Source organism: Papaver somniferum, chromosome 5, assembly GCF_003573695.1.
Source record: "Papaver somniferum cultivar HN1 chromosome 5, ASM357369v1, whole genome shotgun sequence".
Lineage (NCBI taxonomy): Eukaryota > Viridiplantae > Streptophyta > Magnoliopsida > Ranunculales > Papaveraceae > Papaver > Papaver somniferum.
Window position 1 is genome coordinate 57,309,706 of NC_039362.1, and position 16,547 is coordinate 57,326,252.

A 16,547-nucleotide genomic window follows, 5' to 3' on the forward strand; every position below is an offset into this window, starting at 1 on the left:
ACCATGCCCAAGCTGGTCCCACACGCCCTTATTTTATTATTATTAATATTATTTGTTTCCTTCATCTCATGGAAACTCCTTCACTTCAAGGAAACTCCTTGATTTCAACAAAACTCCTTGGTTTCAACAAACTCCTTGATTTCATGATATTTTCCTAAAATCATGAAAAATAATATAAAATTAGGAAAAGTGCCATGGGACCGGGCTCTTTGGCCGGCCGGCCATGCCTTGGCCGTAGCCGGTCCCACACTTCATGATTCCTTAATTTATTAATATTATTTCCTTCATCTTATGAAGTTTCCTCTGTTTCAGCAAAATCCTTGATTTCTTCATATTTTCTCAAAATGTTGCTCAAACGCACATCAGAAAATATCAAAATTCTCAGGACTGAGACACGGACACTTTGGCGATGCGAGCATACTACCTTGACCGACCAAGGTTGGCTCTTTGGCTTGCAATATGCCGGTCCCACATACTTTCATCATTTGACCTAATTTGTTCACATTAGGTTCAAATGCTTCCAAACAATTTTGGAATTTCATAAAACGATCGTCAGTCAATCCCGTGACCAACCAGGGCCGGTTTTCATGACCCCTTGGTCGGTCCCTCATCTCTTCATAATAATTAGGTTTTATCACGTAAGGCTCAGACGAGCATTATTTTAATAAATAATTAAACCAGTATTTAATCATCTTTTCACCAACTGGTCTTCAAGAGACTTTGGTATTTTGTTCACTCGAGCATCTGAGCGCTACATGGTCGATCCATCATCCCATATAGCCGGTCCCTCCTTCACTCCATGGTTGATTTTCAATAAATCATCAATTGATCAGCAATAAGGATTTCGAATCCAAAGCTCTGCAAAAACATAATTCTGAGCAGATTCAAACACTAATAAATTTACGAAGATCCCATGATAAACATTTTATTAATTATACTCGGTTCAGTTGCCAGTATCTTAAAATAATATTTTATTTGGTCATGCTACCAATAATTCATCAAACGAGCAACACTTGCTCAAATGAGCAATATTTGCTCAGACTAAGGAATATTGGTTCAACTATCAATATTAAACAATTCATCAAGTGAACAATATTTGTTCACCTTAACTATCAACATTTATTCGACAATTGCACCTCTGTCTCAACAGACACGTTCAATTCATGAGTCTCAGAACATTTGCAAATCACGTTCGACTCAGCAATACAAGGACTCATCGTCCCATGAAGTCAGCAACTGACTAACTAAATACACGTCTGCCTTGCAAATTCCACAATCACGAGACATCATTCGTGTTACATGGGGGGATATTAACTAGGATTTTGGTCTGGCGGTCTACGTCACGTGTGTTCATACACACGATGAGAATATGAGCAAGTTGTGCAATCAGTTGAAGGAGTTAACAAAGTAGTGAGTAGAAAATCAACCAAGTCTATGCACGATGAGCAACTAGTTTTAACACGATTTCCACTTCCCCACTCTTTGACTCCAGCAACTGTCACACTTCATGGGATCAAGGTGTTTACAATTCTAGCAATATAAATAAATCTCTGAATCATGATTGAAAATAACATAATCTTTCATCGAACAGATAACACGAGATTAACATCTCAACGTCTGAGCAGTTACTCTCAACAGAGCAAATTCAATAAATCAGAGCTTATCTTATTTCTTTACGCAGAATACACAACACACCTACAATCTTCGATCACCATTGATCTCACACATTTCTCAGCTTCCCTCCTACAGATCGACCCATCCTCTCTTGTGACCGAATTGACTCTGGAACGACCATTGTCTTGGTTTAGGTCGGAGTCCTACAGATTGATCTCTCGAATTCAAAACACTCCCTTCTTGCAGTGCATCTGTGTGAGGTTTAACAGTTCGCTCGGTTCAAGGAGTTTCCTCCGCACGGTCGTCTCCTCAATTCCGTAAAAACCAGCAAATCGTTTTCCCCATCTACAGATTGGCGACCACAGTGGGAGATCATTTTCTCGGTTGCAATCTCAATTCTCACGAAGATGGTCGGTTTTATATCCAATTCAGTTACTCTAAACTCCAGTCAGAATCTCTCAAATGGTGACGCTTCTATGGCTCATCCGAATGATTCCGGTAATATTCGTCATCCGTACTTTACTACGTCTTTTATATCTATTAATGCATTCGATGGAGAAATTTCGTCACTATATGGGCTGTCGTAGGCTCAACAAATTAATAAATATATTTCCCACTAACTAATTGGTAATATAGCGGTAGTAAGAGATCGTTCCCACAGAGAGCTGTGTAATTGATAGGTTATTTGTATTAGCAAAATAAATTAAATAACAAAAGGGGGTTTTGGTTTATAAGATATAATTGAAAAGACAATAAGAAGAAAGGGATGATTAAGGAATCCTTCGCTGTTACCAAGCGATAGCTGGATTAATATACTTATCTATCATTCGTAAGAATCATTCATCACCAACCATAGAATAACAGCTAGCTCAGTGTTATCCCCAAAACTCCTTATACCACAGATACAGAATCTCTCCAATATCATATTCTATTCAACCGAACCACCAAGTAGTAGCTCACTCAAGGTGAAATCCAACCGAATGCTTTAAGCTTCGTGAATTAGGTTAATCCCAGTAGTTAAACTCTTAGCTCAAGGCTTACTTGCTGGTGTTGTTTTCACACAAGATTCCTCCACAGAATCCCTCTGTAAGGTCTCGTGATTCTACTTGTGTAGAGAGTTATTCGACGATTATTTATCTCCTAACTTCTACTAGCAATAGAACGATCAATAGATCAATCTAGCGTGCACTCCAAATCAATCTAAGAACCATTCATAAATCCTAGATATAGTAAAGACAAACGATGATGATAAAAATTCTCAATAGATTTGTATTATTAATAAAGCTTCACGCTTAGAACATTGAATTCATCCTTAATCAACAAAGGATTTAGCTACTCATATTACAAAGAAGATGAAGAATGGTGGTTTCCCCCAAAAGGGGTAAACCCTAGGTTTTGATATAGAACTTGTGATATGAGATTCGGTATACTGATTTTACATAACCTAATACTTTTTTATAGGTTTACATTGCTTGGTCTCCAAGTATTTAGTTAGGTTTAGGAACCCGACCCGAAAATATGACCTAACGACTCCAAACGTGCCCTTAGGCCTTCCAAGGTGTGAATACACGTTTCCCATTTGATAAGTTCGCGTACCCAGTACGCAAACTTCAAATTCCATCATATATTTTCGGAAATAAGTCTGGGAACTCGGTTCGCAAACCCAGTTCGCGGACTTCACTGTCTTCGGTATTCAATGAAAACTGTTTTGGCCACAACTTCTTCATCCGAACTCGGAATGTCCTCATTATTTTTGCATTATTTTTATCTTTCAATTCTATTCAAAATGATGATTATAAATCCTTAATTTTAATGAGTTAAGATTGTTCTTTGGCCTGTGTCTTGATTATGAGCGTTTTGCTCCTTTTCGTCGCACTTCTTCCACTTCTCTTGGACTTGGGCACTTTGATACTTGGAATACTTCTCTTTTTAGATCTTTTCAGCACTTTGTAGCTCCTTTTTGGATGATTCACCTAATAGAGACAAATAAGAGAAAACAATAGTAATAGTACGAATACATGCAAGAATAATAGCTAAAACAAGTATGGAATGGACACTAAAATCATATGAATTATGCACTTATCAAATTCCCCCACACTTAGATTTTGCTAGTCCTCGATCAAGCTAAATAAAACTAATCTTAAATACAAAAACTCCATGTCGTGAGGATACGGTTACTCTTAGCATGAATAACAGGCCTTTAAACCCCTAGGTGTCCCTAGTGGACGAGTTATAGTCTCGTGAGGGTTTACAAGAGGTATACCCAAAAACGTACTCCAATCTCTCGCCTTAGAAGAACCGCTAATGATAGACATAAAGTAGAAAGCCAAATAATTAGCTTGCATAAGTTCTTGAGATGCAAACATCCCACATACGTTCCAATCATCACACACAAGCAAAAACTTACGTGTGACATTCAACCTGATTACAAAACTCTACTAAGATAGTCATCATACTTGTTGCAACGTTTGTTACAACACTCGCATACTGAAATCACATGGATAGATAAGAAAATGGAGATAGAAAAGTGAAGTGTGCAAATGTTGACTTAAGTGAAATATGTTACCCACAATACATGTATGAATGTCGTCAAAGGATATATATTTATAGTGCACTAGTTGAGAGAAGCACCAATTTAACTCGACCACATGATTAGATACTCTAAGCGCATGTTCCTTTTCAACAAGTATGTGATAGTTGCCTTGGATCCTGCACTCCACGCTTGCTTAGGCGACGGAGACAGAGACAACGTTTCACACATACTGCTATCAAAGTATCAAGAACCTCAACAATAGTCTTTTTGACTTGCTATATAATGATGATATGGTTTTTGTTTTCATCGACTATGATTATCCGCGATTCCGGACCTATCATTTATTAATGTCGATAAAAGAAGAGGAGCCTTATTTATTTTCTTTTTCTTTTTCTTTCTTTTTTTTTTTCGGCTCACTCTTTATGAGTGTTAGACAATTGTCTACGGGGCTTTCAAATACTCAACCGATGATTACCTTGTTAAAACATCCACGGTAGTATCAGGATCCCACCAAATCACTTTAGAGAAACATATAACTGCAAAAATAAAAAGAAAGTGATTCAATAATGATTAATTGCGAGGATAAATCTTTCAAATGACTACCATAGATTAGTTTCACATTCAATTATGAACGTATATATATTTAAGGATTGAAATAAATGGAACTTAATCTATAGTCGTAAGAACTGTTTCAACCTAAAAAGGTTTAGAGTGTCATCCTAAATAGCTCATAATTAACTCCAAAAGATGAAGTCTCAAGAATGCAAGAAATAAAAGGGTATTATTTTTTATTTATTTATTTATTTTATATATTCCAAACATGCTTAACTACTCCCCCACACTTAAACTCAACATTGTCCTCAATGTTCAAAACCGAAAATTCTGATTTCTGACATAACAACCTTGAAAAACTCAAAAACTGTACAAATGGGTAGGGAACTAGAAAACATCCTAAACGAAAGTTGTTCACCTACATATTTTCTATAACGTGTCAAAATTTCACAGTTTTTCGATAAACAGTCTGACTTTTATGGCTTCCGGACTGACAGTCATGCAATCTGAAAAAGTTCTGAAAAAAATACCAAAACTCAAATGTCCAGGACTATCGCTCCAACTTAACAGACTCCGAATTCAGATTTTCTTTTTGTAGAGTAAAGGTATATCTGTCCTATTTAAAGGTTGGGGTCAACCACTCAAATCGGACTTCGTATGAAGTCTCGAGAGCTATTTTCGTAACAAGTACGCAGTCAGAATTTTCTGACGATAATTCGTCAAAACTTTCATTATAGATATAAGACTTTGTAAAATCTAAGATGGTAATGCAAGATATGATATGAAAAACTAAGAAAACTAAAAACAAAAGGGATAGAGACACAAAACCGATGGGTTGTATCCCATCTAGCGTTTGGTTTAACGTCGACAGCCCGACGTTATTGTTATCGTCTGTACACCAACAATATGAAAATTTGGCAATCCTTCCAAATAACAATCTGCAATTCCATTAATAACTTCAAAGTAACATTAGCATAAAATATAAATATTGAATCTATCACTTTATTGAAGTTTCCCCCACACTTAGTCTTTTTTACACTCGAAAGTGGATAGAGAACATAGAATTCGGGAACTTCAAAAGGTTCCTCAGCTTGGTGAACCTGCACAATACTCGAATCAAACACATCAAGTGGTGGATACTTAGAAGCAAAATAATCTGTTAAAACTTTAGAAGCAAACAACTCTAATCCTAAGTGATGTCGATCAAAAGATTTAGAAATATGCAAAGGATTAGACAAACCTTCCACAATCTCTGGTATTACAGGATCCTCATCATTCTTAAAGAATTACAATGAATTATATACCTCATTAGTATCGTGGTCCTCTATCAAACTATTTAGCCATTCTTCGTCAGTTTCCGCTTCAATCAAAATCTCGGCATCATTATAATCTTTGGCTAGCTCAATTGGGTCTTCCACAACTTCAACCAATTTGGTTTCATTCTCAATCTCTATTTCTTCAACAACCTCGTCATCGGAATTAGAATCATCTCCTAGAAAGTTTAGTTCATTGGTGCAAATCCTAAAATCATTGTTTGAGTACGTTACACCATTTATAACAACGGTTACGTCATATCCATTCTCCTCCTTTTGAATTGGCGAGTGATCATTATAATGATCCAGAGTTGGAATAACATTACCATTATTGCAAGGACTTTCCAAAGTTTGCTCATCTTCAAGATACTCATGAATCGTATATCCATTAGTGATTGTGGGAACGTCAGAATTGATTTTGCTTTGAGGCCAAACTTCTTCCTTAGTTATTCCCTTCTTGATTTGATCAATGTCTCTTCTTAGGTTGTCAATAAACTCTTGAAGTTCTTGAAGTGTATCTTCAGTCTTTTTGTTGTGTTCATCCAGCTGTTGGTTTTCCCGATCCAAACTATTCATAGATTGGTTCATTATATCTTCGAGAGTAGAAGAACTATTTTTAGGAGCATAACTTTCCATAGTCTGGTCGCATTCATCCATCATTTGAATGTGTTGGTCCAACTTTTGATTTTCCCGATCCATATTATCCATAAATCAGTGCATTAGATCTGTAAGACTAGAAGAATCATGATTAGAGGCATAACTATCCCCCCATCCTTGTGGTTTTTCACTTACATACCCGTCATAAGGTTGTTGATATGCATGAGAATAACCATAAGGTTCCGTAGGATATTGATCACAACCAAAAGATTGGTTTTGATTATACCCATAGGATGGTTGGTATTTTTCATATGAATGAGATTGAAAACCATATTGATTACCACTGTATTTGTAATTTTGTACTCCGTACATGTTATTTCCGTAAGGAAACATGACGACTCACAAGAACAAAAGACAATATCAAAACAAAAACCTAAAAAAAATAAAAATAAGCTAAACAAATAACAAATCAATTAGCAACTTCTCCCCGGCAGCGACGCCAAAATTTGTATGGGCTGTCGTAGGCTCAACAAATTAATAAATATATTTCCCACTAATTAACTGGTAATATAACGGTAGTAAGAGATCGTTCCCACAGAGAGATGTGTAATTGATAGGTTGTTTGTATTAGCAAAATAAATTGAATAACAAAAGGGGGTTTTGGTTTATAAGATATAATTGAAAAGACAATAAGAAGAAAGGGATGATTAAGGAATCCTTCGTCGTTACCAAGCGATAGCTGGATTAATATACTTATTTATCGTTCGTAAGAACCATTCATCACCAACCATAGAATAACAGCTAGCTCAGTGATATCCCAAAAACTCTTTATACCACGGATATGGAATCTCTCCAATATCAGATTCTATTCAACCGAACCACCAAGTAGTAGCTCACTCAAGGTGTAATCCAACCGAATGCTTTAAGCTTTGTGAATTAGGTTAATCCCAGTAGCTAAACTCTTAGCTCAAGGTTTACTTGCTGGTGTTGTTTTCACACACGATTCCTCCACAGAATCCCTCTGTAAGGTCTCGTGATTTCTACTTGTGTAGAGAGTTATTCGACGATTACTTATCTCCTAACTTCTACTAGCAATAGAACGATCAATAGATCAATCTAGCGTGCACTCTAAATCAATCTAAGAACCATTCATAAACCCTAGATATAGTAAAGACAAACGATGATGATACAAATTATCAATAGATTTGTATTATTAATAAAGCTTCACATTTAGAACATTGAATTCATCCTTAATCAACAAAGTATTTAGCTACTCATATTACAAAGAAGATGAAGAATGGTGGTTTCCCCCAAAAGGGGTAAACCCTAGGTTTTGATATAGAACTTGTGATATGAGATTTGATATATTGATTTTACATAACCTAATACCTTTTTATAGGTTTACATTGCTTGGTATCCAAGTATTTAGTTAGGTTTAGGAACCCGACCCGAAAATATGACCTAACGACTCCAAACGTGCCCTTAGGCCTTCCAAGGTGTGAATACACGTTTCCCATTTGATAAGTTAGCGTACCCAGTCCACAAACTTCAAATTCCAGCATATATGTTCGGAAATAAGTCTGCGAACTCGGTTCGCAAACCCAGTTCGCGGACTTCACTGTCTTCGGTATTCAATGAAAACTATTTTGGCCACAACTTCTTCATCCAAACTCGGAATGTCCTCATTATTTTTGCATTCTTTTTATATTTGAATTCTCTTCAAGATGATGATGATAAATCCTTAACTTGAATGAGTTAAGATCGGTCTTTGGCCTGTGTCTTGATTATGAGCGTTTTGCTCCTTTTCGTCGCACTTCTTCCACTTCTCTTGGACTTGGGCACTTGGATACTTGGAATACTTCTTTTTTTAGATCTTTTCACCACTTTGTAGATTATTTTTGGATGATTCATCTAATAGAGACAAATAAGAGAAAACAATAGTAATAGTACGAATACATGCAAGAATAATAGCTAAAACAAGTATGGAATGGACACTAAAATCATATGAATTATGCACTTATCAGTCACTAGCCGAACTGGCACGAAGGCAAGAGATCTTAGAAAGGAACATAAATCGATTAAAGGAAGCGATCGATAATTTGTTCAACTTCATGGTGGACCTGACAAGAATCTTAGGAGCTCAAGTCGTGGAGCGCTCATCTCACGACAGCACTGACGCTAGCCCTCAAGCCAAAAGCGTCACCACCTATGAGAAGCCGGTGGATCAAGAAGTCACACACTTGATTGAAAATCTATGTGAACTCCTGCACTTCTCAAGGGATCAACGTACGAACACGTTCGCTGCACTCAACCAAATATCATCAGACGTGCAACTAACTCCGTCATGCTTAGCCGTTGAAGAAGCATCCATGATGTCTGAGCATTCGATCAACGGTATCACCTTCGGAGAAGAAGATCGCATGGAAGATGAAGGTCATAATCGTGCCTTATACGTGACGGGTTTTATCAGAGACTCTGAATTCAAAAGGGCTCTTGTCTATACAGGCGCTTCTACAAATATTATTACTATGAAGACTTTCAAAGCGGTCAAGTTCCCAAAGAATAAAATTGTTCGCTATACAATCTTGATGACAGGTTTCGAAGGAAGTCAGATCCATACATAGACCTGAAGGTAGGGCCTATTCAATCAAAGGCCAAATTTCAAGTGATCGAACAAGAGCCTGATTATCACATGATACTCGGACGACCGTGGATCCATGACAATAAAGTGGTCCCTTCAACGTACCATCAATGCATGAAGGCTCTGCTCAATAACAAAATTGTTCGTATCGCGGCTTCATCATCTCCTTACGCCCCGGTCTATGACCCTGAATTTCTTGAGTCTCAAAAAGACATCCCCGAACCTCCAAGCAAGATTTACAGTACTCCACTCCCTAGCTGGAAATCCATTGAAAAGGTTGCCGACAAGCCATCGTTCTCAGGTACGATCAAGTCATCTGCTACACCAATTAAACGCTGTAAGGATCAGGTCTCGACTCCAAGATCTAATTCATAGCCATACATGATGCGGAGGGGAGGATCATTTATCGTCGATGCAAATATTAGCAAGTAATAGGGGAGAACGATGAAAAGTCTCCCTGCCCCGAAGAATCATGTCAAAGCGAACCATCACTCGAATAAGAGGTTCAAGATGCTCCACGACAATTGCAAAACGGCACCGACTCCACTACTGATGATCTCGAAACAATCAACATCTGGGCAGATGATGATCCAAGGCCACTTTTAATTAGCTCATCACTGTCACCAGAGGAACGGACGGAACTGGTAAACTTTCTGAAAGAGTATCAAGATGTCTTCGCCTAGACGTACGGAGAAATGCCTGGTCTAGATGACAAATTGGTTACTCATCGTCTGCACATCACTCCTGGATCCAAAGTTGTCAAACAACCGCCTAGAAAATTCATACACGAAGTCGATGAGCAAATCAAAGTCGAGATTCAGAAACTACTAGCAGCGGGGTTCATCAAACCTATTCAATACCCAACATGGCTGGCGAACGTTGTTGCTGTCAAGAAGAAAAATGGTCAAATCAGATGATGTGTTGATTTCAGGAATCTGAATAAATGTTGTCCGAAAGATGATTTTCCATTACCCAACATTGATATGCTCGTTGATGCAACCAGTGGTCACGTTATGTTCTCATTCATGGATGGTTACAGTGGATACAACCAGATCAAGATGTCCGAGCATGATGCCAGCAAGACCGCATTCCGTACTCCTATTGGGAATTTCCACTACACTATGATGCCCTTTAGATTAAAGAATTCCGGTGCTACTTATCAGCGAGCCATGACTGCCATATTCCACGACATGATGCACAAACAAGTGGAAGACTATGTTGATGATGTGATGGTAAAGTCGAAGACTCGAGCATCCCACCTTGAAGTCCTGAGACAAGATTTTGAAAGATGCAGAAAATACAAATTAAAGATGAACCCTCTGAAGTGTGCTTTTGGTGTTTCCTCCGGAAAGTTTCTAGGATTCCTAGTCAGAGCAGAAGGAATCAAAGTCGATCCAGACAAAACGAAAGCTATTACTATCATACCTCCTCCACGCACTGTGAAGGAACTCCAGAGTTTTATGGGAAAGGTAAATTATATTCGACGCTTCATTCCTGGATTGGCTCAACTCATTGCTTCGTTCACCCCTCTACTGAAGAAAGGAGAAAGTTTTACACGGACAACCGTTCAATAAGAAGCATTCCAGAAAATACAGCAGATACTATTATCACCTGCTGTTATGAAATCTCCAGTGCAAGGACGACCACTGATACTTTACACAGCTTCCAGTGATGTTGCTATCGGAGCACTTCTTGCTCAAGAAGACGAAGAAGGCATCGAACGACCGATCTACTACTTCAGCCGTACAATGAGAGACGCTCAACTCCGGTACCCAAATCCGAAAGAGCATGTCTAGCATTGGTGCACACAATCCATAAGTTTAGGCACTATATTCTATCCAACAGAGTCATGCTCGTTTCCAAAGCTGACCCTATAAAGTTTTTGCTATCAAAGCCAGCCTTGATCGGGAGACCAGTAAAGTGGCTACTTCAGATGTCAGAGTTTGACATAGCTTGTGTACCACCTAAAGCAATCAAAGGACAAGCAGTTGCAGACTTGATCGCTGCTTTTCCATGGGAAGACACAACAACGTTACACGAAGATGTGTCAGGCGAATTTCCATAAGTCTTAGTTATCAAAGAAGAGACGTGGCTTTTATACTTCGACGGATCCATCATGCCTAGCAATGATACTGGAGGAGCGGGCATGGTACTAGTATCTCCATCTTGCGAAGTCTTCTCACACTCATTCAAGTTGGATTTTCATTGTACCAACAATTCAGCAGAATATGAAGCTTTCTTACTAGGCTTGTCTTTGGCCAAGCAAGCAGGAGCAACACACCTTGAGATAAGGGGAGATTCAAAACTACTGGTCAATCAAACGAACGGAGCATACACTCTCAAAGAAATCACGCTCGCCCCATTCAGAGCTGAAGCTCAGAGGATATTAACTCATTTTGTTGATGCAACGATTGTCCATACTGGACGAACTAACAATAGGCATATTGACTGCATAGCAACTCTCGCATCTAAGCTTCAATTCGAAGGAACAGAGAAACAATCACAGTACAGAGGCGTACTGTGTCATCTACCTGGCTTGCTCAAGTCGAATACATTCAAACAAACGATTGGCGAGCACCTATTATTCATAAATTGAGCAGTTCTCTTTCAGAAGGGAAAGTCAGCCTCAAGGAATTAAAGAATTATTTCTTGCTTCACGGAGCGTTATACTATCGAAATCCTGTTGGGTCCTTATCACGATGTCTCGGAAACGATGAAGCGAACGAACAACTCAAACACGTACACAAAGAAATCTGCAGACATACATTGGTGGTAACACTTTATAGAAAGCTCCAAAGAATGGGATACCATTGGCCTTCCATGGAGACTCAATCAAGAATCCTGCAAGGATCTTGTCCCAATTGTCAGACGCCTCCTCATTACTTAGAATCTTTGACAGTCCATCACACTGGGACTGGAGGGAGCCTTACATCAAGTACCTTCGAGACAATGAATTACCGTAGGAAAAGAAAGAAACAATCAAACTCATTTAGAGAGCTTAAAGATTTGTCTTTCTTGATGGAATCTTATACCGTAAATTTTTTGGTGGAAATTTACTGAGATGCTTAGCGGAGCATGAAATCCCAATAATTTTAAAAAAAAAAATGCACGATGGACAACATCAGGGAAAAACGAAATTATTTCTTCAGATTCATGAGAAATATTATTGGCCGACCATGGAAGACGATGCAGCTGCGCACGTTCAGAGGTGTCATCAATGCCAAGTCCATGGTAATCTCATCCACACTCCTTGTCTCCCATTGAATTCTGTGAGTAGTCCATGGACTTTCTATAGCTGGGGACTGGATATTATCGGGAAGATCAATCCAGCATCTTCGAAGTAGCATGAATACATCATCACTGCAACTGAGTATTTTACCAAATGGGTTGAAGCCATTCCTCTATGAAGCACCACTGGAGTCACGATTGCAGCCTTCATCAAAGAATACATAATATGTATATTTGGTGTTCCTAAACACATTGTCGCCGATAATGGAACTCCTTTTGCCAACAAGCAAGTGACAGAACTGCTCGAGGAATACGGCATCAAACAAGTTTTCTCCACACCATACTATCCCCAGGGAAACGGACAAGCAGAAAGCACCAACAAAACTTTGACCCGAATTCTCAGCCGAACAATTCATGATAATCCGCGAACGTGGCATGAACAATTGCCTATGGCTTTATGGGCCTACCGGACCGCACCAAGAAGCCCGATCGGAACTTCACCATACTTTTTTGTCTATGGATCCGACAACATACTCCCAGGAGAAATCAAAATTCCTTCAGCAAGGATTGCAACAGCCAGTGGAGTACAATGGGATGAAGCTGAAGTGTCCAAGTCAAGAATTGTTGAACTGGACATGCTTGAGTCGAGGAGGGCTAAAGTAGAAAAATACGTGGAAGCATACAAACAAAGGATCTCCGGATCATATAACAAATTGGTAAGACCTCGAACATTCCAAGTAGGAGATTTGGTATTAAAGACAGCAAAGCACATTCAACAAGATTTGTCCGCTCCCAAGTTCTCTCCGAAATGGGAAGGACCATATGTAGTCATCAAGGCAGTATCCAGTGGATATTACAAGATATTAGCTATTAATGGAGGAGTTGAAGGAAATATAATCAACCGCAAGTGGCTCAAAGCATATCATGCCTGATCCGTAGAAAAAAATTACCTTTTCATCATTTCAAGCATTTTCAAAATGTAATTTATATTCCTCCAAAGTGCATGCAAAATGCTCCTTTGTTCATTAAACATTTCATAAATGAACAAAATTCCTTCATGTCATGATCAATTATTTTACCTAAAAGAAAATCCTAAACCTACTCAGAAAACGACAATCATAAACGCTCATCTAGAGCACACCGTCCAATAACAGATAATTCTTACTAGACATCATCTTCAACTTCGTTCGCAAGTTTTTATTTCTTATCCTAAGATCATCAATTGCTTTATTAACTCTTGCTGATTCCAAAGCGAGCGCTCTCTCTTCCTCCATGATAGCAGTCGACGAAGAAATCATGTGGGCAACCACGGCAGCCCCATCAATCTTGATAATTTCGATGCGAAGACGAAGCCAGCCTACATTGAATTTCAAGAGCTCACAATTTGAGATCATATCATTCCACCTGTAAATATGTTTATTCTTAACATCCCACAAGTTCGTCTTGTTCATCTTATCAATGATAGTCAACAAGCCAGCAACCGTGGTCAAGAGAGTTGGAAGAAAACCCCTTCATAATTCCATGGTGGAAATGTGTCCATACTTTCTCCATATTTTGGTGTACAGCGGCACATAACACTTGGGCACGATGAAGCCACCAACAAGTTGATTATCTGGGAAAATATTTTCCATGGGTATATCAAAAGGAAGTCCAGCAGTCGGATACTCATGGTCAAGGACCTCGACATCAACATCTACAAGGCTAATCGAATCGTCATCAATATGATCATCATTAATTGTTGTTTCCTGTCTCTTCTTCTTTCCGTCCTCAACAACATGAACATCAACCTGCAAATGCAACATTCAGAGTTAATAGATGTTTGAATAAACAATCAAAATAAATCTTCTTCAAAACTCACAGATGTTCCAGCACCCATATAGGAAGACTTGAAACGAGCAGGGATCTTGATGGTGCGTTTGGGTCTTGAGTTATGTGGAGAAAAAGAAGAACATTGATCCTGGTTTATCTGTAACAAATACTTTCTTTAGTCTCATTGATTATACGAAAGAAATAATAGAAGGGAAACCTCGTACCAGATCGGATTTCTTGGCTCCCCACTTTAATGGAGATGCATGAGGAGATGAACTACTGTCTGACATGGAGACGGAGGTACGATGATTAAAATTTCCTTTGTATGGTGAAATTAACTCGGAAATGAAGGAGATATTCACGAAGGTGATAGACTCAAAGTCTTGAAGATATATATATATATTGGATACGGTGGACACTTATCTTCTGCGAATAGTCAATTCAGTTGCGAATTCTAATGAAACCCTAAGTTTCAAAGAAGATCAATACTGGAGGCGCGAAAGAAAATAACGTACTGGGGAATGACCAAAGCTAGACATAGTCAAAAAGCATCCGCACGGCTTTGTACACTTCGCACATTTTCTCAGTGCGGAACATACATGTTTCACGGATGAAAATCACGCTGGAAGGAATCATGATGGGTTTTAGCACATGAGTATTGGTCCATTTCATCAATTTCGATAAAGAAGAATCAACATCAATAAAAGGGTTTCGCATTCAAAAAGAAAATCCTAATTCTGAAATGAAGCTGTTCAAATGAGCAAAAAGATATCTACTACGAAGACCAAGAAAAAAAACATTCAGATGTTTAAACAAGATTATGAGTAAGACTAATCGTCAGAGTCATCTGATTCGTTGTCATCATCATCATCATCCTCTGAGGAATCCTCTTCGGACTCTTTCTCAGAATCACTGTCTGAATCATCAGGGAATTCTTCTTCGATATCGCCGTCTATCGCATCCAAGAGGTCTTCTTCATCACGTTCAGCTTGAAGATCATCCTTAACCTGTCGCTCAATCTCCCTGTGCGGTGGATATGGCTTACTTTTGCGTTCTGGAAACCTCCATACAAGTTCCTCTTCAGCATCTGAATCTGATGCTACACCATAAGGACGGGATCGGAGTCTCTCCTCGGCCTCTTGTTTTTTTCGCTGAATTCTACGCCTCTTCTCTCGATATTCAGCAAGTATCTCTTCCCTTTCCTTTCTCTTCAAGAAATCATCATGAGCAAATTTTGGATCATAAGGAGGCACCTTAGCATGAACACGTGCCTTAGCCATCGGAATCCTGAAATCCTCATCAGAAGAGCTAGAGGAATAATCACTGCTGGAAGACACCATTATCTGAAACCAGAAACGCGGAATCATGGATATGCCAATATCAATTTCACAACGAAATGGTAATCCTCAACTCTTACTTGTTTATGATTTCGCTAGCAATAGTGATTGTTATACAAGAATTAACACTTCAAAACTTGCTCGCTTCTTCGAAATCTACAAAAGACGAGCGAAACTCAGTTTTCATAAAATCATAAACACTTCTACTGTGTGAAAATTCACCATAATTTATGAAAACTAAACAATATTTCATCGTGGATAATTGTTTACTATAAATCAAGCTTTGATTTTCAATATATATATATATATATATATATATATATATATATATATATATATAACGTGAATTATTCACGTAAAATAAAAAAAATTATTATTTTTGATGTGAGCAACAACACACGTAAAAAAAAAATTATCCGTGAACATGTCACGGTTTTATAAAGAAAAATATATTCGTGGATATTCCACGGTTTCATAACAAAAAAAAAAACATTCTTTTTTCCTTCGTACGATCGTCCGTCTTTGCAATGAGGGTTATTTCGATTTTATGAAAGCTCACACCTCTTGAGATAAAGTTTTGGTTTCCATGAAAGTTCATAAACAAAATTTCATCACTGGACACAGGTCTATGTATAAAAAAAATCTCTCTTAAATCAGGGATTATTACTAGTTTCTCAAACTAACGATCGAACGAACATACGTTCCTAAAACAAGGGTTTTCATAAAACTCACATCCAAAAGTATGTATATACACATATTGATTTTATGATGAACAACTCATGAACAAAACAACAAGCTCTTAAAAAAATTGCTTACCTCGGTGCCTGCCGGAATATGGTCGGACGGTGGCAGTCCGGTCGGTGGCGTCTGTCGGCGACGGCAAGCTCCGGCGAAAAATCCTCTCCTTCCTGCTGGCGTGAAGG

General features: G+C 38.4%; 1 protein-coding gene across 1 annotated transcript; it reads right to left on the reverse strand.

Moving 5' to 3' along the window:
• Positions 1-15,117: 15,117 nt before the first annotated feature.
• LOC113279082 (calsequestrin-1-like) lies at positions 15,118-15,627 on the reverse strand. Its single transcript, XM_026527794.1, has one exon. It carries the CDS (start codon positions 15,625-15,627, stop codon positions 15,118-15,120), a length of 510 nt encoding a protein of 169 aa, XP_026383579.1.
• Between the last annotated feature and the right edge of the window lie 920 nt (positions 15,628-16,547).

What these genes read in the sequence shown, in the direction of transcription:
- LOC113279082 (XM_026527794.1), bottom strand. Translation starts at nt 15,627, where the DNA reads ATGGTGTCTTCCAGCAGTGATTATTCCTCTAGCTCTTCTGATGAGGAT.